General features: G+C 46.0%; 1 protein-coding gene across 1 annotated transcript in view; it reads left to right on the top strand.

Moving 5' to 3' along the window:
* The window catches only part of FRMD4A (FERM domain containing 4A), a 208,710-nt gene that overhangs the window by 42,934 nt on the left and 141,667 nt on the right, over positions 1 to 24,109 (top strand). The window contains exon 3 of the mRNA XM_054593170.1: positions 21,080 to 21,174. Within this exon, the coding sequence (XP_054449145.1) occupies positions 21,080 to 21,174 (95 nt within the window). The remainder of the gene's footprint in view (positions 1 to 21,079; positions 21,175 to 24,109) is intronic.

Genomic DNA, 24,109 nt, shown 5'->3' with positions numbered 1-24,109 from the left:
TTCATTTAAATCACCCCCTCTTAATAGCCTTCCTGGAAGTCTGTCGAATGTTAACAGGGGCCTGACTCTGTTCCCAGTTCGCCTCCTGTAGGCCCCATTCCTTTTTCTATTGATGTTCTTTGTAACCCTGCAAACTACTTTCTGGACCAAAAATTTCAGCCACATTAATTTAGTCTTCCCTGTGCCCTGGGGGATGAAGTCAGTCTCTTCAAAAGTTTTCTTTCTAATGCCAGGCTTTCAAATTCTGGTAGTCTTTGATTATTCAAAAATTAATACTTGGGGAGCTAAAAGGAGCTTCAGGGGTAAGGCGGTTGATTCCTCCCCATTTTTCTTCCTCCTGGAAAAGCAAGTAGGGAATTGAACTCATATCTTCAGGTAGAGTTGTATTTTTAGGAAAGACTAAACTAATTTGTGTCCAGAGACTGAATTTCCTAAGAGAACCAACTGCCTCTGCTGCCTCAGTACTTGGTATTTTCCGAACTGGCTCCCACATGCTCAGAGAAGAGAACTTCTCCCCAGGGGGTGTCTCCTTCAGGCTTGACTTGCACGTATGCAGAGCCACTTCTGTGTGTGACCAGGGGCCTCTGTCTGAAAAGTCCCCTAGAACTGGGGGCCTGGGGGTCCGGGTAATTTTTTGTACTTTTGATTGTGGATGCCTTTTACTGTTTGTATCATGTGCTATCTCTCTGTTTTTTTGTTTTGTTTTGTTTTGTTTTTTAACTCTCTGTCTTTAACAGCTTATTGGGGCATAATTGACCTGTCAAACTGCACATATTTAAAGTGTACAATGAATTGTTTTGATGTGTGTATACATCTGTGAAGCCGTCAAAAAGTCTAGCTAGTTCTGCAACCACAGCAAAGATGTATATCTCCCCTGAGCCCAGCTGAGACCCCCAGCCACTCGGTCTCCCTTTCTGACGCAGCTGTGTGGTCCTTGGATGGCTGGGGTGCTCGTGGGCTCTCTGGAAACCACATTACAAATTTTTAGGGGCTCTGTGAAGAAAAGGCAAGTGATTTTTACTTCTCCACTGCTCTCCCCCCAGAGTCTTGTGGCCCGGGATTGCGATCTGGCCTTGAAGAGCTGGTGGGGATGGGAGGGTGAGGAGTGAGGCTGGCCCAGGGCCCAGTCAGCAGTGGCGGAGGTTTCACTTCCTCATCAGCACCAAGACAGGAAGGGTCCTAGGAACAGAGCATTTCAACAGGAACCAAACCTAAAATAAATGCTGAAGGAGGAGGCACAGGCGGTGAGGGGTGGGGTGGATATAGGGGGTGGACACTAGAGCAAATGTCAGTGTAGGAGTTGACCTGCTGTGTTGACTAGGTTGTCGCATGGACCCCCCCTTTCCTCTCTTTCTCTTGGTTTGGACCCTGGGTGTATACTCAAGAAACCAATAAACGTAAAGATTGCCAGGTTCTGTTACTTTTAAAGTGTTGAGTTATGAAAGTTTTGCTTCAAACATACCCATCTTATGTATGCCTCTGGCTCATGTACAGAGGCAGTTACTTGAAATCTCAGTACAAAGGTTGTGCCCTGTGCTCACAAGCACAGTGCCCTTCTCTCGCGGTCTGTGTGCTGCACATCAGCTCTTCTACAGTTTTGTTTATGTTCTGTGGCTGTGTCCACAAACGACCCAAGTCATGTGTCTCACCTGTTTGAGTTACTTCCTGTGTCTTGTCATAGTAGGTACTCAATCTAGGAATATTCTAAGTTTGACTGTTCCTGTGGCTTGCTGTTTAATATCAGGGATGTGATTTATTCAGAAAGAAATGGGCAAAGACGAATTGACAATCAGACCTTTTGCACAGTCTTGTGTCAATAAAATTGAAAAACAAATAATGTCTGGTACACATGAAGAACAGGGCATGCTGTTTCAAGTGACACACGTATGACTCTTACTCCCTCACCCCCTTTCAAACCAGGAGGAAATGTGGTTTACTGTCTCAATTCACTAAGATTTTTCCTTCAGGATGCTCTTTTAGGAAAGAATGTTAAAAATCCATAGTTTTCAGATTCAGTGTAAATAGCATAAAACGTGTGACTCTTGTTCTTACAGTGTTGGTGGGGTACAAACAAAGAAGATAATATGAGGGTCAGATTGAGGCATTAGTGTGTTTTCTGCACAGCTGGACTTTCATATTTATTGAGAATCTTTATTTCTTACACTTTCAATATGCTATATTCATGAAACATTGGAGTGAAGTGAAAAATCAGGTAACAGAACTGGAATATAATGCTGGAATTCTGAATTAATGGTATTGAAAAAGACCTATAAGTTTGTAAACTTTATCTCCTGCCCTCCTTTAGGCCATACCCGCTCAAGCTTGAAAATATCACTGATTTAACTTTTCTTGAAAATATACTTGAATGCCTTGTTTAATGAGTAGAGTTTTAGTTTTGCAAAATGAAGAGTTCTCGATATTGGTTGCATGACAGCATGACTGTATTCAGTGCTACTGAAGCATACATGTAAAAAATGGCTAAGATGGTAAATTTTGTGTAACGTGTATTTTAGCACAGTTTTCAGCAGTGTCCTTGATACCTGGCAGTCTTCTTAGAAAGCATTTTGGGAGTCAAAACCCTCCTAGGAAATTCTTTGGTGTCTCTGTTAATTCCTTCCTCATAGAACGTCACATCAGAGCCTCTTTAGGGGAAAGGGATAAAGAGGTTCTTAATAGCACCTGTAAAATGTGCTCTTATAGGCACAGATCAGCTTAAGGAGTAACCGTGCTGAACACCTTGGGAAGAGACGAGGATGGCTTCTCAGAGGCTCTGAGACCCCGCAGTTAAGAGTTCAGACTGTCTTCCCTCTAGACCTGGCCCCTAGGAGAGGCCAACGGTAGTCCGCTGCCCTTTGGGTGCTCTTTGGGGAATCGTGGGAAATCCAGGTGAAGAGAATGCCGCTCCTGCTCCTGGACTAGGGAAGGAGAGCAACCAGGAAGAGCTTCCAGAAAAGGCAAGGCCCACGAAGCCATGGTTAGAGGCTGCTCCCTCCTCTGCCTTCTCTGCCCAAACTCTCTCCTTTCAAAAAGCACAGAGATTCCTGGCAAGTCCTGCTAAGGGTTGTGCCTTCTGGCTTCCTGGAATGTTCTACTCCTGGCTAAAAGCATAGACCTTGGTCATGGGATACCACCCAGCCTACGGGTCACCCAGACAAAATGCTAGGGCATTTAGGATACCCTAAAAGGCATTAAATTACAGCTTCTCTTTGGAATGGAAGTAGAGATGTTTTAAGTATCTCCCTGACAGGACATGTTATCACATGTGCTTGAGAGGACTCAGCAGTCTCTGACTGGGTTTGAATTTGGCATCTACCCCTTGCCAGCTCCGTGATCTGAGGTGGGGTGATCTGTCTAGTCTTGGTGCCTCAGTCTCCCCAGACATAAAATATGCCTATTTATATTTTTCTTGAGTTTCTGATCATCGTAATGGTCACATCTGGTCATGTCACCCCCTAAACCTGTAGAATCAGATCCCAACTTTGTGACAAGGCTGAGAGGCCTGTTCCCTTCCTTTACAGGTCCATGACCACGTTGCTATTTATCGAACCAGGTTTCATTGTCACACAGGCCCTACTTACATGACAGTCCTCACCCATTGCATTGAATTTAGTGGGTTGTTTGTTGGTTTTTAATTCTCTCTCCCCTACCCCCACCCCCCCACCCCCGCAAAGCAGCACCAGAAGCAGGAGTTGTGGCTTCCTCATGGTTGAATGCACAGGAGCTAGAGACAGACTGCCCGACCTGAAGCCCAGTTCTCTCACATAAACAGCTCTGCAATCTTCCCTATAGGAATAACACTGACAATACTAACTACTGGCCTCATGACGTTGAGAAGATTACAATAATGTCTATAGTACAGAGCACTTCTAATCACCTTACCAGATCTTAGACACTATTACAAGGCTTTACTGTTTGTGATCCTTTTTAATTCTCACAAGGATGAGATAGTGCTATTTTATTGAGAAGTTCATTCAACTTGCCTGAGGCCACAAGCTAGTGAGTGGTTCCTGAATGGAGGCTCTTAACCACGTGGCAGTGGGTGCCCCGTGAGTGTCTGTCGTTATGGCTGCTTCACTGTGAGCTCCTTAAAGCCGGGCTAGTGGCTTCCTGTCATGTGCCCCGGCACCTAGCCCACCTCCCAGCACATGGTGGGTGCTCCATAAAGGCCGCCCCACATCCAGGCAGCCCATGTATGTGAAGTAGTCTGTAAGCTGAAAGGTGTCAGAATTCTGGTAACATCACAGGTAAGTGTCTCTTTGGAGCAGAATCTCAATCCAACCACACGTTAGATTCCCCTGATCCCTGGGCCCCTCACAAACCAATTAAATCAGACTCCTTTCTAGGGTGGGGCTCAGGTGGTCTTGGCTTTTTAAATTTCCAAAGGTGATCTTCCTGTGCAGTCAAGGCTGGTAACCACTAAATTAGAACAAAATCCCAGGTGACATTTCTGCCCAGACCTCCTGCCTCATGTTCCAGAACCTCTGTCTCTGCACGAAGTACGAGGGTGCATTTGGAGGAACACATTTTTAGAGTACAGTGCACAGTCCTTGACTTTGTTATTGTTGTTGGTTCACGAGGAGGGCACTTCAATCAAGTAGCTTGAAAGAGAGCCTAGGATGTATCTTTGAAGAGATGCTGAAAGAGGTAGTCTGAGTATCAGGAAACACTATGTCTAGGTTGACTTTCCAGGGTCCTAAGAGAGGGGACTGGTTCTCCTGGTCAAATTCATTGCCAGAGCCCACCTCACGTTCATTGGAATGCAAGTCAGCGCAGGGTTTCCGTTTTGGTTTTGCTGTTTAATTTTCCCTCTACTCTTTGACTAAGGAAGTGAAAGTCTTGAAGATGATATGTCAACCGGAGATGTTTTTCTGGTTCAGCTAAGAAGGTCCTGAGGTTCTGGGTTTGATGAATTCTGATAAATTAGTCCACCCACACATGGGAACCACTGCACAGTAACTTAGCCTCTCCTTCAGTGAATACCTGGATATCCCCCAGTGATGACAGCTTGTGGGGACATGAAATGAGGATGTGAGGTTGGGGTGTAGAAGGGGAAGTGAAGAGAGAAAGTGTAGGTGGAGTTAACGAGCATTCAGTAATAATCACGTGTTGAGAACTGAATTCCACTTTGCACATACTATCTTATTTCATCCTCATGACCTTCAGTAGGTTGGTAGCATTCTGTGCATTTTACAGAAAAAAAAGCTGAAGCCCTGAGAAATTAAACTGGTTGGCTGTGAGCCCGCAGCAGTTCATGAGCCATGATTCCAATCCAGGCCTCTTGACTCCAAAGCTCTCCTGCTGACTAATGGCGATCCTGGACTCTTACGGGTGTGATTTGATGCCCAGCTCTCCAGGTGGCAGCGCGTGAGATCAGTGTTATCCAGGGGAGCTCTACTCGGGAACCAGAGGAGTCACATTTGGTCTAAAAACCCAGAAGGGATTGAGAAAGTGAGAGTCCCACTTTCTCTGCGCCTGCTTGTCCAGCTGAGAAGTGTTCTGTGGAAAGATGTACATCCAGAGCAACTTTAAGAAGCAAAAGTTACAATACTACTAATAATAAGTGCACATGTGTCTATGCATTTGTGTGCACATGTGTGCACACACACTCTGTATGGCCCTGAACATGAACTTAGAGAGTCAGACCTTCATCTTCTTATAAAGTGTTGGATAGCAGTGCTGGGCTCACATGCAGCCTCATGCTGGTTCTGTAGGGGTGGGACTAGGCAAAAGCGGGGCAGTTGGAAGTCGACTGCACATCCCAGCCTCTGCCCCTGGAACCATCGAATTCCATGGCCAGGGCAGTCAGGACAAGCACCTGGATGTCTGATCTCAGCCCAGGGTTCTCTCTACAGCACCATGACCTTGGAGAAGCTCTGGGAGGAAGAGACGTCATATTTTCATGATTTCTTCACTGTCTCATCCAGATGCTGGTGCCCGCCCGAATCCTTGACTTCTGTGATGGGAGCCTTTCAGAGAGGCTTTGAAAGGCAGCAGCACAGACAACTGAATCTCTCTTTATGCTTTTGACTTGGGCCATAGGCTGACCTTTTCTCATAGAAGTGAAGGAAACGGGGGCCAGGAGTGACAGCTTCCTGCCCAGAAGACACCCAGCCTAGCAACCAGTGACACTAGCTGCCACGGGGTCACAGCCTGTGATGATTTCTCTCTCTGCAGATTGACACACTATTATGAATGTAAAGTGTATTGATGCTACTCTGGAAAGGAAAGTGTAAGGCCTTAAGGAAAGAGCAAGCCAGGGCAGGATGGAGAAGCACGCATCCTAATCCCCAGATGGACCATCACTAGGTACAAACACCGGTGACAAGAGGAGTCAGTGGGTCTTCCGCATTGCATGCAAATCATCTCACTGAAAGTCTCCCAGTTAAATGTTGCAGATGGCCCTGCCAGGCCCCTGATTTATTTTGATTGAAATGATTTTGACAAAAAGAGACAGGCAGGTGACAAGAGACTGGGATGTGCACCTTTACGCTGGCCTTCCTGTATTCCCACTGACAGACCCCCTCCTCCACTGCCCACCCCCCCAATCCACTTCCACAGCTCCTCTTATTGATGGTGGTTGGGACTCAAAGAAAAATCCACAGAGAGGAGGGTTGACCCCAAGCCTGACCCTTTTCCAAGAGAGTCCTACTGAATATGTGGCGATCCCAGCAGTTGAAGATGCTTCTCTGATGGTTACTGAGGAAGAAGTCTCTTCTGGCTTGGGGAGGCTCCTGCATTTGGTGGAAGTTAGAACCGGGAGAAGGGATGTGATCCCTCAAGGCCACTGTGAAGATTGAGAACGGCCTTGACCTGCGACCGGAACTCAGAAAACACTGGCTTTTATCAGTATGAAGGCTTCTCTTGCTCAAATTCTATCTCCCCCTCACTTTTTATTCATCCATTCACTCATTTATTCATCCATCCGTCCACCCATCCACCCTCCCACCGTGTAGTAACTGAACATTTGGGCTAGACTTTATGGAAACAAGGATACATAGGTCACCATTTCTGCTCCCAACATGTTGTTCTTGAAAAGAAATAGACTATGAATAAGATGAAACTGTTTTGGGCGAGTCCGGAAAGGCTGGCAGTCCTTCTGCATGTGGCACTCAGCCATCAAGCCACTGGGGCGGCCAGGCTGGGAATCAGAGGGAAGGATGTGAGACCCAGGCCACGCTCTCTGCAGAGCGGTTCCCTCACAGGGTCTTGAATGAGAGGTAGTTTGGGCAGTAGAGAAAGAGGGGGGACATGGAGGCCATGAGAGTAGATATGCACCGGTGGGGCCCCACACCAAAGCAGGGCTCCTCAGAAGCAGGTGGCAGGAGGGACCCCCTTCTCCCCCCTTGCTCCTGCGGTGTGCTTGCAGAATTGCCCAAGAGAAAACACGGGTCCAGGCCATTCCCTGCCTCCTGGCTGACTGTACGGCATCTCTGATCCATCCCCCTCAGATCTAAGAGTACTTGGCTCAGTTCACCTGCTTTCACTTTTATGAATGTGATTTTTTAGACGGGATTCCTTCCTCTCGCCTTATCAGGCCGCAGAGGGCTGTTTTGCTTTGCCTGAATTGGGACTGACTTCATATTTCTTATGTGGCTTGGCTTCAGAATCAAGACAGAGTATCCATGCCAAGCTGCCTAATGGCTGTCTTTAGCATGTGTTAAAAACCTAATAAAATATTGCCTCCAAAATTTCTGGCCAAATTCACTTACATAAATATCTGACATAAGGTCTCTCCCAGAACATCCCATCAGGTTTCGGGAGATTGCTTTAAAACCCGCCCTGGGCAGGGAGCATGGTGCACAGTGCTTGTGTGCTGGGCGTCCTTGGGGCTGAACTCAGAGGAAGGTCCGGGGAGCTGCCCTTGGGTCATTCTGGGGGCTACGTTGAAGACGGGCTCTCTGCTGGGCATCACTTACGTGTGGAACCACACCATAAAATTCCTTCTTGGGTGTACTTCCAGGAAAAGGCTGGCCTGTATGCGAGCTTAGCCTGTTCCTTCAGTCTGCCTGTGTACCGTAGTAAGGTATGTGCCCGCGGCAGGCATTAGTTTATTGCATAGCTGGAGCTTCTTCAGTGGACTATTTTTACGTTCTTAATCCCCCTATTTTATACCATTTAAAATTGTGTAAACCTTCTTCACATGTTCTGGAAGTGGGGGTTGGGGGCTGCAGGAAAATAGCAAAATGATATTTTTGATTCAAGAATGAGGGTATTATAAGCTTACAGTTTCTCTTTGGCCCCCCGCGGCACAGCATCTGTTCTCATGCCCTTAATTAGCATGGCGCAAGGGCTAGGGAGGGGCTGCCTGCCTTCTGCATTGTTGCTGGTCTGACTTTAATGAAACTGCTCTTCAGGAATAAATATTTTTTAGCCAGAAGTTAATCTTCCTTCCTGGGAAACCAGTACCTGTGTGCTTTTTCATCCCTCTCATACCCCAGTGAGGGTGCCTTTTCATTATACTGAAGATAACATCACCGTCTGAGCACGGTGTATCTCTCTAGCACGGTACCTGCCAGCAGTTTGCAAAAGCAAGAGCAGTGGGGAAGGGACCCACAGGGAGGAGACATGGGGTGCTTCCAAGTTCAAGTGCTGACAAACATGGAAAAGCCAGTTCCCTGTCTCCAGGCCTGTCACCGAAGGAGAGACTTCTTTCTCTAGTCAGTAAATGCCATTTTAACCCTAAAGAAGCAGGAGGGAGGGACCGATGTGGGAAGGTAAGTTAGCCCCCAATGCAGGGAGGCGGGAGTTGCAGAGCAGACACGGGGCATGGGGAAGGTGTGCTATTTAGGGTGAGTCTGCCCAAGTAAGTCCAGTTCCAAGGGAAGTTGTCTGCTTTCTGTTCTCCTTACTGTGTGGCGATGATTTATTCATGGTTCCTGAGTTACAGGATCTGCCAGTTCACTCAAAAGAGGATTTAGATTCTGATCAGAGTAGGTCCCTGTCACAGTGGTGAAGAGGGAGGGATAAGTAATTTCTAAGGGGATTCAGTTACCAATTGAAGGAGAAAAGGGGAACCTGTTCTTACTGAGCACCTGTCTTGTGCTAGGCACTTTATAAATGACCATTTATGGAATCCTTGCAACAACCCTGTGAGGGAGACGTTATCCTCCCAGTGTTTCAGAGTGAAAGAAAATGCTGATCCCTTTACACATCGAATAGAACTAGAGTTTCAAGCCCTGTGGCCTCGCTACAAATCCACTGCCTAGGTTGCATGAAAAGGGCAGTAGGTGTTAAGGTCAGTCACAGCAATATGTGTGTATATGCACACACATGCAGATACTAGGTATGTGTATATATATTTTTTATTTTACTCCATTGCAACTTCCCACTCTACCATCATACTAGGAGGCAAGTCACATTGTTTGAACATCAGCCGAGTTACACTCTAGGCAAAGGACGGCAGGTGTCATGTGAGCCACACCACTTACCACTTGTGTACCTTGGAAAGGTGGCAGCAACCAAGTTACCTGTTCCTGAAAATGGCCCCACCTTCATCTTCCTTCTGGCCTGTTGCCATACACACCTTTACTAATAAAACTCCTAAGAGCTCCTAGCTCCTCCTGACTATAAAATCATCGGTTCAAATGACAGAAACCTTCATGGCCTCCCCCTGTACCCACAGAGTCCCTATTTCAGAGCTCCGATTTCCTGTCCACCTTTTTCCACTCTTCCCTGCGCTTGAAACAAAGGGAGTAGTTCCATGTGCAATGTCACGGACACCAAGTTTGCATTGGTCCTGTGATATTTGGCCCACTGGAAGGGTAACCAGTCTGCCGTTTGACCCTGGAGAACTCACTTCACCTAGTAAATATAGGGACAGTTTATATCCAAAGTAGTAATTTAGTACCTCATAGAAGGACAGGGTAGAGTCATTACAGGGTATGCAGACCAGGCTTCTTTTTAGAGGGGAAAAAAATGGGAGTGGTAGACATGACCGTGAAAGATGAGGTTCGAATCTCAAGAACCTTTGCATCTCCATATTTGCTCGAAATATCTCTGCATTGGGGCTGCAGACCTGACAGCCCTCCCTGGGAGAGGCACGTTGAGTGCTGTGCATCTTGTTGTGTTTTCGCCTCGCTGAAACAGCTACTGTTTCATGAATGCAGAAAGGCTGGGGAGAAGACCCATCCTGGATGAGCTGTCCTTATGACATTGCCCTGAGCAGGCTGGAATCCGGGGGTTTCTATGTAAATCAGCAGGCGCTCCCTAATGAACACCTGCCCGCAGCCCACAGTCCCGAGGGGGGGCAGGTCCTGAATCAAGCGAGCTCCCCAGCCGGCTGGCAGAAGTACTTTGCATTTCTGGAGGAGCAATAATTATGTACGCCTGTCAGAGCCTTCCCGATGGGCATCATTCACATGTGTGCAGGAGACGGGCTTCCCAGACAGATAGCAACCCCAACTTTTCTGAACCTGAGACAGGGTGCCTCATAGCAAAGTGAGGAAAGAGCAATGTGGAAATAAGAGAACGAGAACCAGAGAATAAACTAGAGTATACAGGAATAGTATAAAAGCAGGGTGGAGGGTGAGGGGAGACAACTGGGAAACCAAAAAGGTTTCTTCCTAGGAGTCCCCCATCCTGGGTTAAATGGCAGAGTTAAATGGAAGGAAAGCGAATGGGGAGGAGGGGGAGAGAAGTGATTGAAGGAGCCGTTTGTGACGAGTTGGTGGCAGGGACATTGGGTTAGGAGGAAGAGGTGCGTGAGATAGGGTCAGGAGTACAGACAGTGCACCTCCTTTCCTGCGTTTACAAGCAGCATTGCCTAAGTATGCACCACCGCCTCCTTGGGGCGCCTGGAGGCAGATGATCAGATTGAAACCTGGCCGCTCTTGCGTCTGAGCATATGGCATCTGGTACCATCCAGCTCCCCGCCGCACCCCTGCCTCTGCCTAGCAGTTCTGTGCTTCAAACCGGCTGGGAGGCTGTATGCAGGGCCCACCCTCGTCTGTGGTCTGCGTCCCTGCTGGGCCTGTGTAACAATCAAACAATAATCCTTTAGTCTATCCCACGGAAAGGACATGCAGCCTTTATTAGGTACCTACAGTGTGTCGGGCACTGTGCTAGGGTGCAGGGGGCAGTATTGCTAAAACCTAATGCCTGCCCACCCAGAACTTACTGTCTGGTAATATTTTGATCATATTTAGAGAAAGCAGCTTCCAACCCCTCCCGATCGGGCTATTTGTTCCTTGCTGGATCTGCACCCCAGTGTGTAAAACCAGAGCTTTGGAGGCAGACCCCAGACTCAAGCCCCTCATTTGCCCTTGGGGGGATGGTGACCTTGGGCACCCTAACATTTCTAAGCCCTATTGTCGCCATCAGTAACCGTTGCAGGGTTGCTTTGAAGATTAAATGAGATGGTGTAGGAAACCTGGACCTTTGCCTAGTGTGTGCCAGTGGCCGTTTCTTTGCCTGCGAGGACCCCTTTGTCATTAATGCACATTGTTTTATTCCTTCTTGCTTCAGAGCTTTGCAGCCTTTGCTGTTACGACCTGCTTAGTCCCCGCTTGACTGGGATGGCAGAGGGCTGGTCAGGCACCTGGGTCCTGGTCCCACCTATGCTGGCAGCTAAGCTGACCTTCCTTGACCTTGGACAGACTTCCCAGCCCCCTGAGGCTTAGTTTCCTTCCTTGGAAGTGAAGTGGGTTGGGTTGCCGGTCCGTCTGGCTCTTCCTGTAATCCAGCATTTGTAGGAGACCTACACCCACCTGACTGTGTATAGGGTTAAGGCCAAGAAGTTAGCAGCTGTGTGGATTCTGCAAGTTACTTTTCTCAGTGCTTCTGCTGCCTCTCTGTCAAATGGAGCTAATCCTGGCATCCACTTCTTGGGTGAGGATTGACTCCGTCGGTTCCTGTAAATCACGCAGGGCAGTGCTGGAAACCAGGCCGCACCCAGTAAACGGAAACTTAGCATTGACCAACTCATCAACCAGCTTTGCTGAGATACTCTGCCGCTGGTCGCTCCTGAGCTGGGCGGAGATAAAGCATTCATCTCAAGTCCTCTAATATTAGAGTTGGGGTTCAGGCTGAATGGAGAGATGCTCCTCTGGCAGGACTCATGTAGCTTTAGGCCTCCCTCCCCAGCCTCCCCAGAAGAGCACAGGCCCCATTGTTCTTCACCTGGGCCTGCTTAAAGGAAGTAGCCTCCCTGAACCCAGGAGCTGCTCAGAGGGCAGGAAGGAAGCAGCCTCTCAGCTACTCGGCCTGAGCATCAGGAGGGAGCCCTGGAGGGGGAGCAGCCAGACCCCTTGTCTGTGTGCAGAATGACCTCATGCTTTCTGCCCTTCACTGGCGCCCCCTCCCCAGGGATACTGAGCAGCCAGTGAGCATTGCCTGCTTATTACCATGCCCCCAGGGGCAGGGGCAGGGCAGGAGCCAGGCTCCCAGCTGCTCCAGAAAACACAATAACAGGCAGGGCTTCAAAGAAGCATCGGGTGCCCCTGTCTCATAAATGCAGAGCCTTCCTTCCCCGCTCTCCCTTCAGGTTTTCAGAAAAGTTGGAAAGGAAGGGCAGGCTGACCGTGCTTCTGCCCATCCTCAGCTCCCCGACCCTCCCTGCTGGCTCGTAGCTGCAGCCACGTCTGCAAGACAGGGAATCACCTTTCCTGGGTCCTGAGGCCCAGCAGTACCATCAGGGTAGGTGGCTGGGGCCCAGCCCCAGAGCTGTTAGCCTGGCAGCCCAGAGGTCACCGTGTGCAAAGCAAATTGTCCAAAACAGCCTTGGGGAGAGGGAGAGGTGACAGGGTCCGTCTTCAGACCCTGGTTTTTCGGGAAGCACAGATGGGAGCCATTTGATGTTTTAAATTTTTTAATACAGTTAATTCAGAAGTGGTGATTATGTTGATTTAGAATCTGAGAGATGCCCAAGGGAATGATGAGTAACAGAAAGGGGCTTAAGGGGGAAAATTCACTGAGGTGAAGCCCACTATGCCAATGGCTGACCTAGGGTGAGCTCTGAGATAGGGGCTTGTCCACCTGCATGTGACTTCTTTGTCTACGTCTCTGGCGCTGTAAAGATAGAATGTAAACACTAATGAAGGTTTTCAACTGAGATCCCAGTTTACGCACATCTCAAGCAACCAACAAATACTCAATTTCCTATGGTTGTGAAGTGTATGGCAAGTACTGTGAGGGGTAAGAGATCTTTGGGGTTTCAGTCTGAAGATGTGTATGAGTTTTCTGTGGCTGTTGTAACAAATCACCGCCAACTTGGCTTACCATAACAGAAAAGGGATGGGGAGAGAGAAACATCAACCGATTGCCCCTCACATTCCCACAACCGGGGGACTTGGCCCGCAACTCAGGCATGTACGCTGATTGGCAATCAAACCAGCAACCTTTTGGTTTGTGGGATGACGCCCAGCCCACTGAGCCACACCAGTCAGCATGGAAGAAGCTACCCTGTCTGAAGAAAATTATTATTTAATAATAACGTTAAGAGTAATCTTTTCAGGCAAGAATCCATTTCATCAGCCTAGTTCATCATCTTACATAGACAGATCACAGAGACTCAGAGAAGTGACAGTTTGTCTGAGAGCCTCTGTCTGGCATGTGACACCATGTGAGGTTTAAAGTGGTGGTATGCATAATGGCTGAGTGATGGTTAAAACATTCTGCGGAGGATTGCAGAGGTGCCAGGCTGCCACCTCGTCATCAGATTCTTCTCCCCAGACTCTGCCTGAGCAGCTCACAGAGATCTCTGGAAAGGATCTTTGTCAAGGGCATGTGCCTAGAGTACTGCGTGGTCGTGCAGCTGGTGGAGTGTTCTTTTGATCATTGCAATCTGATCCTGTCTCACCTCGGAAGTAGGCAGAGAAGTGGGCAGGCCTGTCCCTGAGCCCTGTGTGTGCTGGTTGTGCATGGTTCCCCCACTGGAAAAGTCCAGAGCCCTCAGGAACTCGGATCTGGGTAATAGAGTCAGACCAGTGATGATGAGGAGTTAATTCTGCTGTTCTTTCAGGAGCTGTTGAGTGAACAAGGTTAATTACAGGCTGAGAGAAAGTCAGACTTACAAGGTTGGGGGAAAGTAGGTTTAAAGTTGTTCTTAAGGGAAATAACATAATCATTAATAAATAATAATACAAAAAAAAAAAACCCCTCTGTTTCACGTACTCACAACTGTAAACCTACTTTGGCCCCAATCTCTAGGGACCTCATAGGGCCAGACATTATCAGTCACCATTGACCCCGAACAGGCTGTCTCTAACCCAAGATGCACAGCGTCGCCTTGCTCTGGTCCACACTGAGGCCCTGCCCAGTGTGTCCTGTGGAACTTGACTGAGCTACAGCCTCCCTGGCCTCGCTCCCAGCCCAAACCCTGCGAACTCCACGGATGTTTATAGAACAAGTAATTGTCAAATTATAATCAGCAGGTTTCTGTAAACATCCCTTCAAAGTACCGAAGAGCATAAAGCTTTCTGCTTACCCAGCAACTTTCTCTAAATCAGTTTTTAAAAAGTTCAGAGCAATGTAGTACATTAATCACTATCGGGTCAAGGTGGGCTATTGTCTTAGTTTGCAAGATCAGGAAATCACAGGGCTCACACCTTAAATGCTGTTAAACCAGCCGTCCAGAGAAGCAAGGGTTTGGTGTCTGCTCAGTCGGGATGAGCTAGGTTATGCTGTTCGTGACAGACGACCCCAGACATCTCAGTGACTTCACAGTGAGGTTTATTTCTCACTCATACTACACGTCCATCCAGCCGGTGGGAGTGCTGTCACTGGCGGAGCGGTCACAGGGGAAGACAGAGTGTGGCTTCTTAAATTATTATTGTTGAGATTTGATTGACATATAACATCATAATTTCAGGTGTACAACAAAATGGATTCAATAACTGTATCGGGTATGGCATTCAGAGGGACCTAAAATTTGAGTTGTAACCCCAAATCAGCATCAGCCCCTTAAGTGCCTTTATTTCCCCATTTGAAAATCGTGGGTAACACTGTGTTTTTTTGTGGATCATGTGCTCCCGAGTATATTGCATACCCATAGTTTAGTGCTACCCATGTATAATGTACACTCTTATTTTTCCCTCAAAAATTTGGGCAAAAAATGTGCATTACACACAGCAAAATATGGTAAATACTGGTTTTTCTTTACCGGAAGCTAGAGGGGGCTAACTTAAAAAATATTTTAAACCAACGATAGGCATCCAGATGGATACAGTCATTGAAAAGAATGAGTTTGAGACCATGCTTATTCCAGTGATGCTGCTGCTGCTCAGAGCCTTTTAGTTGCCTTCAGCTTATCAGTGGCCAAGAAAATTCATTTTCTCACTGTAGAAATTACAATATAAAAAGGTTTGTGGTAACCGGCTAAATCATAGGGATACGTCACCGTGGAAAGACCAAAAGTCAGTCTCTATGAGGCTCTGAGGGTGGCATCTATTACTCTGGTGACTCCTTCAGTGTGTGTTGCGTCAGATCTTTTGGAAACTTGATTTTCCATTTTCAGGGGTAGACTCACATTAATGAAGTTCAAAGGACTGGTGTATTAATCAGTACTGATGTCTAAAATGTCAGTGTACTAGATTTAAGTAAGTGATACAGTGCTCACCTAGACATTGCTTTCCTGGCTCATGATCCTTGACCTCTCATCCAGGAAATAGAGGCAGCAGAGGGTCGACAGGGACCTCTGAGGCCGGCTGGATTTCACTGGGAACCCTGGCTGTGCTGTGACCCAGGATGCCTGCATTGCCAGCCCAGAATCTTCAATGGCAAAGGAATGAGCTCTTAGATGGTAACACAGTCACGCCCGATGGTCAGCGCCATACTGAAAGATAGCAGCGCCTTAGCAGGTTCTTTGGAAGGATGGGATTAAAAGCAGAGCTGAATAGGTAATGTGAGTGTTGAATATGATCAGTTGGATTAGCCACATTTCTGCCACGTAAAAGGCCTTACCCCACCCCTGGAGCCCAGATCGTCAAGGCTTGTTGGCTAGGACCACGTTTGCTTCCCCAGATCACCTTCCTTTCCCAAACTGCTCTTCCAGCCCCCTCCCCACTCTCACCTTCCATTCAACCCTCCCTTTCTATGGAATGATTACTGTATTGTATCATGTTACAAACTATTCCAGCCCTGAGAGTACAGTCATACTTCAGTCAGTGATGGACCTTATAGACAACAGTGGTCCCATAAGATTATAACGGAACAGAACAACTCCTATCGCTTAGTGACGTCTTAGCCTCATAATGGTCTCAACACATTACTCACCTGTTTGTGGTCATATTGGTGTGAACACACCTACTCTACTGCACTGCCGGGTATTTAAAAATGTAGCACATACAATATGCACAGTACATAATACTTGATAATGATAACAAACGATTATGGTACTGGTTCATGTATTTACTATACATTTTATTATTTTAGAATGTATTCTTTCTACTTATTTGTTAAAAAAAAAAAAAAAAAAAAAAGTTCGCCGTGCCCTGGCCAGTGTGACTCAGTTAGTTGGGAGTGTCGTTAGTAACCAAAAGGTTGCAGGTTCAATTCGCGGTTTGGGTATGTATCAGAGGCAACCAGTCGATGCTTTTCTCTGCCTTCCTCTGTGTTTCTCTCCCTTCCTCTCTCTCTTAAAAAAAAGCAACGGGAAAATGTCCTCGGGTGAAGGTTAAAAAAAAGGTTTGCTGTAACACATTATGCCATGCTATCCTGGCAGCAACCTCATACATCTCATGTTTACCAGGTCTTTGGATGGCATCATTTTTCTCTTGTGCTTGATTTAATCTCATGTACTTTTGTACAGTAACATGCTGTACAGGCTGGTAGTCCAGGAGCAATAGGCTGTATCACGTAGCCTGGGTGTGTAGTAAGCTATACCTTGTAGGTTTGTGTAGGTGCACTCAGTGATTTCGCACAACAGTGAAATTGCCTAACGACGAATTTCTCAGAATGCGCCCTGATTGTTAAGTGATGCATGATTGTAATTCTTTCTCTTTCTGGGTGAATTTATGTATCTCTGATCAATTCTATTGAGAGGCTGGCTTTAAAGTTTACCTCTCAAAGACAGGGCAGTCTTATTTCTATCATTTCTAAGTCAGGGCTGGAAACCTCACCACAACCCTCGGAACCCACAATAATTACCTTGTAGCCACACCTCATTTTACAAAACCAGTTTGACCCGTGTGCTCACCTCCTCCTTCTTTGTCCCCATTCAGTAGACTTGACTTCAAGTGACTTTTTCAAATTGAAAAAAAAAAAATTCACTTTGAGCGCAAGAAGATTTATCGATAGTGAGGATGCTTTTACCAATGGGACACAAGCCTCAAAGGCGAATCCACAAGATTATCAGAAACGTTTCAAGAAAGTGCAGGCATTGTAGAAACACAGGCGACATTGAAAAGGGCAGCAGTCATTTGGACAGATAGATTATGCTACTTTGCAATTTAAAAGTCAGCCATATGGCCTTATATTCAGTCACAACTTGTATATTAAATGCTTTGTATCTGGGCAGCGAGGTGCCTTCCGGGGGCGGAGGTGGACAGACAGCACATCCCGCAGCAGTGCAGAGCAAGCACAGCCAGAAGCGCCAGGAGCCCCCTTATCTTGGATTGCACTTAGTCATTGATCAGAGACGTTCTGAGACCAGCCACATGTGCTGCGCTGACTCCATTCCTCGTGGTAGGTTGCTGCTATTCATGAAGGAGGGTCTTACATAAAGCCTTGGACTCCCTGTTGGTCACAGTTGTGTTTTTACTTTTTCAGACTTCAGTGTGAACAGAAGTATAGAACATTAGATGGCTTTGATTTATCAAGATAGATTCTTCTGTTGATTTATGTCTTTCGGGGGAGGAAGCTCTGCCCTCAATTCAAACCCACTCCTGTCCTTTCCAGCTCTTTTCACTGGTCAGTTGATGGTTATTGAGGCCCAGGGCTGGCGCCCTCTGAGCCCAGGAGTGAGGCACCATCAGGGAACCATCTGCTTTGGCTTTTTTAAAGGAACACCAGCCCTTACTCTGTGCACCTGCTAAAATCCTTACTGGCAGGTGCTGCGTGCTGCTCACTTTGTATCTCCCGCAGAATTGGCTACTGCCTTGCATATGTTAAACACTCAGTAATATTGAATTAAAGGAAGTGCACCCATCTTAGTCTGCCAGGGCTGCTATAACAAAATACTAGGTTGCTTAAATAACAGAAACAATTTCTCACAGTTTTGGAGGCTGGAAAGCCTGAGATCAGGGTGCCAACATGGATGGGTTCTAGTAAGGGCTGTCTTCCTGATGTGCAGAGGGTAACCTCACTGTGTCCTCTCGCGGTGAAGAGAGAGAGAGTGCAGGCAAGCCCTCAGGTGTCCCTTCTTATAAGGACACTAATACTGTCATGAGGGCCTGCTCTCATGATGTTGTCTAAGCCTAGTAACGTCCCAATGTCCCCATCTCCAAATACCATCACATTAGGGTTAGGCCTTCAACATACAAATTTGGGCGGGGACACAGTCCAGTCCAGAGCAGCACCCAGAGAGGGAAATAAGAAGTCAAACCCTTCATGTAACTCCTCTCTCTTTTTTTTCACAACCATCACCCATATCAACTTCCCCCCTACCTCCTGAGCAACCACCTATTTGTTCTCTGAATGTTATTTTTAAATAAACTTTTTTTAAGATTCCACATATAAATGAGATTATAATGTTTTTTTCTTTCTCTACCTGAGTTATTTCACTTAGCACAATATCTTCAGGTTCATTTATGTCGTTGCAAATGGCAAGACTTCCTTCCTTTTATGGCTGAATAGTATTCCATTGTATATATGTACCACATCTTCTTCATGCGGTCATCCATTGATGGACACTTAGGTTGATTACATGTCTTGTATATAAATAACGCCCCATTGAACACGGATGCATGTGCCTTTTCAAGTTGGTATTTTTTTCTTTGCATATATACCCAGAAGTGAAACTGCTGCATTATATGATAGTTCTAAAACTGTCATGTAAATCTGGATACTATGTCTTCCACTCTCCTAACAGAGGAGTGCAACAGAGTAGCCACCAGAATAGGAAACATACTCAGGAAGGCTATAAATGCACATATGAGGTCTGTCTAGAAAAAGTCCAACCATTACTATAATGGGAACGGTTTGCATGACATTGATGTAAACTGGCAGCCAGGGAGACTGGACTGGAATGCATAAGCGTGAACAATGACAACTTCACTGCACTAGTCAGTGGGGATGGTAGATGCCATTGGGTGAGCATGTGTACTGTGTGGCCGTTGCATTCAAAATGACTGAACGAGACGAGCAACGAGTCTGCATCAAATGTTGCGTTAAGCTCAACCATTCCTCTGTGGAAACTATTCACATGATTCAGAAGGCCACAGCTGTGGGCAATGGGGGAGTGGCAGCTTCATCATGACAGTGGGCCCGCTCATGCATCATGTATCGTGAAGAGTTTTTTGGCAAAACATCAAATCAACCAGGTGACTCAGCCCCACTACAGCCCAGATTTGGTGTCCTGTGACTTCTGGCTTTTCTCAAAACTAAAGTCACCTTTGAAAGGGAAGAGATTTCAGATCATTGATGAGATTCAGGAAAATATGACGGGGCAGGTAATGGTGACTGGGAGAACTGTGTGAGGTCCCATGGTGTCTACTTTGAAGGGGACCGAGGCATTGTTGTCTTATGTTCAGTGTCTCTTGCATCTGGTATCTTCTTCAATAAATGTCTCTTTTTTCCATAGTGTATGGCTGGATATTTTCTGGACAGGCCTTGTACATGCACATACACAAACAAACATACATTTTTCTCTTCTTGAATCTGTTTTTGCTCCGAGCTTGGAGACATCCAGCAAGTGTGCTTGGAATGGAGTAGTTGCCATAGTATGAAGGCAAATGTATTTGCATCTCCCTGACCTGGGAGCTAATTTACAGGTTATTCCTGCCTGTTAACCATGCATCTCCATCAGACAGCCTTTCCCGGGCTCCCAGCCTCAGAGCCTGGCAGTCTGTGGTCATCTCGACAGTGAGGGAACTGAGTGAATGGCATATGAACAGTCTAGGCCTCTACAGTGATTTCATGCCTGAAGCTCTGGTATGCCCCTTTACATTGGCAGAGGTGCTTAGGAAAGAGTTTATGATAAAAACGTTCTTAGGTAAAGTCTGATCTTCACCTTTGGAAAAGCAGATAGAAAGCGTGTTTTCAGTTTTATGCTTAAATACTATTCACAAGGCCCTTTTCCCATAACTTTAACATTTCTTGCAGGAGGGTACTTCTATTGTTTGGATTTTTAATTATGGGAGTGTATAGTGTGTTCAAAGGCAGAGTGTCCAGAGCCAGGATTCAAATCTCAGTCCTAACACTTAAAACAGAGATGTTTAGTCTTCTGGGTGCCTGTTTCCTCCCTGTACAATGGGGTTAATGATTGGACCACCTCATAGGGCTGCAGTGAGGATTAAACAGCCTGGAATTTGTAAAGTGCTTAGAACAGGGCCTGGCACATAGCAAATACCATATAAGTATATGTTAAATACAAATGTAATATATATTATATAACACATAACTGATTAATTGTAATAGTAATATAATTATATATTGTAACATTTTAAAATATAGTAATAAATAAAATATATATAATATTTTTATATATGTAAATTACATATGTAACATAAAATGTACTTATAGAATATGGGATATATTCATTATAATATTAATATTGCAATTAAATATTTGTTAAAATATGTTATAGAAATACATAAATATATATTTTATAACGCATAATGTGTATATTTAGTTTTTTATATGTGTATATACTTTTTAAGTAAGGCGTCTTCCTGTCAGTTCAGCGTGAAATGCTCTCCTGGGCGGGAAGGCGAGACCCTGGGCTTGGCAGTCCTGTCTCTGAGCGAGTTCCATTTGTTGGTAGAACAAACTACTGCGAAACAAGGCAGAAGGTCTCCATCTGTACTTGGCTGTTTGCTCAGTGGTATTCTCTTTGTCTACTCCTTTGGGTTTTATAAAAATCTTTTGCATTGATGTGCTAGAGCTTTGATACATTGCATTTAAAAATTATATAAATAGGAAATTGCGTGATTAGGAAATGTAAGCTCTCATCACTTACCCTTTTCCTATTTTGCTCTCCCTCCAGCCCAAACTTTTGGCCAAGGAGCTGCTTGACCTCGTGGCATCTCACTTCAATCTGAAGGAGAAGGAATACTTTGGAATAGCCTTCACAGATGAGACGTAAGTGCCCCAGGAGCCCTCGGAAACTGAAGGGAACTTTGAAATCACTGTCCCAACTGTTAGCAGTGTAATCAGCTACAGGCCACTTGGGTCCTGTGGTATGGGGTCAGCCCAAGTTCATCATTTGAATTTCAAAGGCCTTGTGATCATGCCTGGAACAGCCAAAGGATGTAATTAGAATGATGCTCATATTATGAAATTATTAGGTAAAGTAGTTCTTATAATCAAGCACGTCCATGTTCAGAACCAAATTTTTTATTTTTACTTCTTTAGATTTGCATGGGTTTGTTTTCTGTTAAAATGAAATGAAAAGTTCTGGAAATTAAACTTCTTTCTCCAGAGCTAGAATAACAATAACAGGAAGTGAATTTGATGATAAATTCAAAATGAAAAGTATCTGTGCAGTTTCACTGTCTAAGCTGAAATAGAGAGAATATAAAAATAAGAAATTTAGCTCTGACTGCGTAGTTCAGTTGGGTAGAGCATCATCCCTATATGCCAAGGTTGAGGGTTCAATCCCCAGTGAGGGCACAAGAATCAACCAATGAATGCATAAATAAGTGGAATGACACACTGATGTCTCTCTCTCTCTCCAATGAATAAGTAAAGTTTAAAAAAATCGAATTTCCATCACTCATCTGATGAAAAGTACATTTGCTCTCAATGGCCTTTCATTTCGGCACTATAACGTGGTGTTTTGCAACACAAGTAAGAAATATCTTTACTAAAAATTTCAGTTTCCTTCTTGATGTACTGTTAGCAATAAAATATAGTAAAAACCTGCACAGATTGCTAGATAAGAATGTGGACTAAGCAAATGTTTAATAATTTTCTTCCCTCTGTGTACACACACACTCTCCCCGCCGCCGCCCCCCGGCCAAATCTTTAGAATTACTGAGATGATTTTCTAAAATACTAAGAGATCAGGGTTGAGTTAGTGGCTGAATGGGATGGTACAGGGGAGGCCATGCGTCATCAACCAGATGGTGCTGTCCAGGCAGGATGGGCTCAGAAGGAAGGAGAGGAAGCAGCCACATTGATGAATAAGAGAGATGATCAGATATGTCTGCACCTGGATATACTGAGCCCAGGGAACCGCAAATCAAGACCCTAGTAGTAAAAGGCGGTATAAACTGGGGCATATGATCACTCTCTGAATTAGTGACAGTTCAGATGGTGGGGTGATCAGGGAACAGGCAGCGGGAGATGTCAACATCTTCTTTGAGAAAGCCAGGAGGAACCAGGTCAGCCCCTGGCCCTGAACCTGTCGGGAACTGAGCCAGAAGGAAGGCAGGAGAGGTGGCCCCTGGCCTGGAGGGGGTGCTCTGCCTATGGGTAGAGCCAAGTCAGCACTGCCGTGAATGAAGGGCAGTAGAGGGAAGGAGCCAAAGCTTTAAGACAAATATACACCGAGAAAGTGCAGGTGTTTCTATCCTTCCTCCTGAGAATCATTGTAAACCCCTGAAATTGCTATTTATATGTTAGTCACTAATTAGAAGGAAACCAGAAGTCTCAGTTAATCATATCCCATTGTTCACATTTCCCAAACACCATTACTCCTCTTAAAAGTCCCATGACCTCTACATGAGCCCCAATGAGACTTCCCTTTTGAATAAATAAGAATCAAAGAGTGAGCTTGTTGCCCTGGGCCAACAAGGAAGAAATAAGCCTGCTGCATGTGTCAAATCACTGCCCGAACAGCACCAGCCAGGAGCTGACTACCAGGCAGAAAGTCACTCTTCTCCTGGGATGGAGGAAAGCACATCACAGAAAGGAAAGTGGGGGCATGCAGCACAGGCCTCGTATCCTATCAAGGGGCACCATGTGTTCTGATCTGAGCTGTCCTGGTTCCCAGGGTTGGCCAGGAAGGCGTGTGGGTGCTTATGTGTGTGAGGCCAGGCTGGAGGAGCGTGTCCCGCAGCCTGGAGCGGCATTGGGGGAGCCGAGGGCTCTGTGTGTGTGTCGGCGGGGGGGCGCGGTGGGTGATGAAGAGGATGTGAGCCATCTCCTGGCATGGTTTAGAGAAAGTGTGGTCACCACCCATGTCTCGGTGGGAGGGTTTCTTCAGCAATTGCAGGAGTGGCCGGAGGCCAGCAGATCAATGGAAAAGAGCAGCAGCTGGCAGACAGTTCCTGAGAAAGAGCTGGCAGGTGGACCTGACTCATGGGGGAAATGGTGTCAGGGACCCCCAGGAAATTAAGGACAGGAGAGAGGCACAAAGGGGACAGCCATGACTCAGGGCAGAGTCATGGCTCGATAACATCAGGGGCCAAGGGATGTGGCTGGTGGGCTCTTTGATAATCTGAACTTTTCTTCTGTTCCCAGTAAAAAAAAAGGGAAGAATGAAAGCTGTGCCTGTGGGTGTGACTTAGTCTAGGCTGATGATCATATGAGGTCAATAAGCCCTAGCCTTGCAATATGTGCCCCCAGACACTAACATAAGATGTTTTAATAACCATGTTTTCAAATGGTGCATTATACTGTGACCTGTAGTGTGTGTGTGTTTCTGTAGGTGCTACACTGTATTTTATAATCAGATGCAGTTGAAGTTCCAGCCTTTATTCCAGCCCATGGCATATCCTGTGCACTGTCTATTTCCTCACGCAAATCAAACAAGACTAATACTTGGAAAGTGTTATAAACTGTGAAATGCTGTAGAAGTGTAAGATACTACCAGCAGTGTTGTGACTCATAGTAGAATATAGGACTTTTAGGTCATACACTATCAGTGAGTCTTTCAGTATTAACTGCTGTTGATGCCATTTTGTAGGGTCTGGATGGGCCTGAAAAAAAAAAAGGAGAGCAGAATGCACACACAAATTGGAAACATCTCTAAGCTTCTGTTGCCCCATAAGTTGTGTTTGGAACAAAGTGCCTGAGTCCATAGTACAAGACTTTATGCCCATGGATATTTAATGTTGCTAGCTAATCCACA

This window comes from Pteronotus mesoamericanus, unplaced genomic scaffold (assembly GCF_021234165.1).
Source record: "Pteronotus mesoamericanus isolate MK-2021 breed Mesoamerican mustached bat unplaced genomic scaffold, CSHL_Meso_final contig_130, whole genome shotgun sequence".
Taxonomy (NCBI): Eukaryota; Metazoa; Chordata; class Mammalia; order Chiroptera; family Mormoopidae; genus Pteronotus; species Pteronotus mesoamericanus.
Note: the sequence above shows the minus strand (reverse complement) of the source record. Positions and strands in the feature narration are given on the sequence as shown.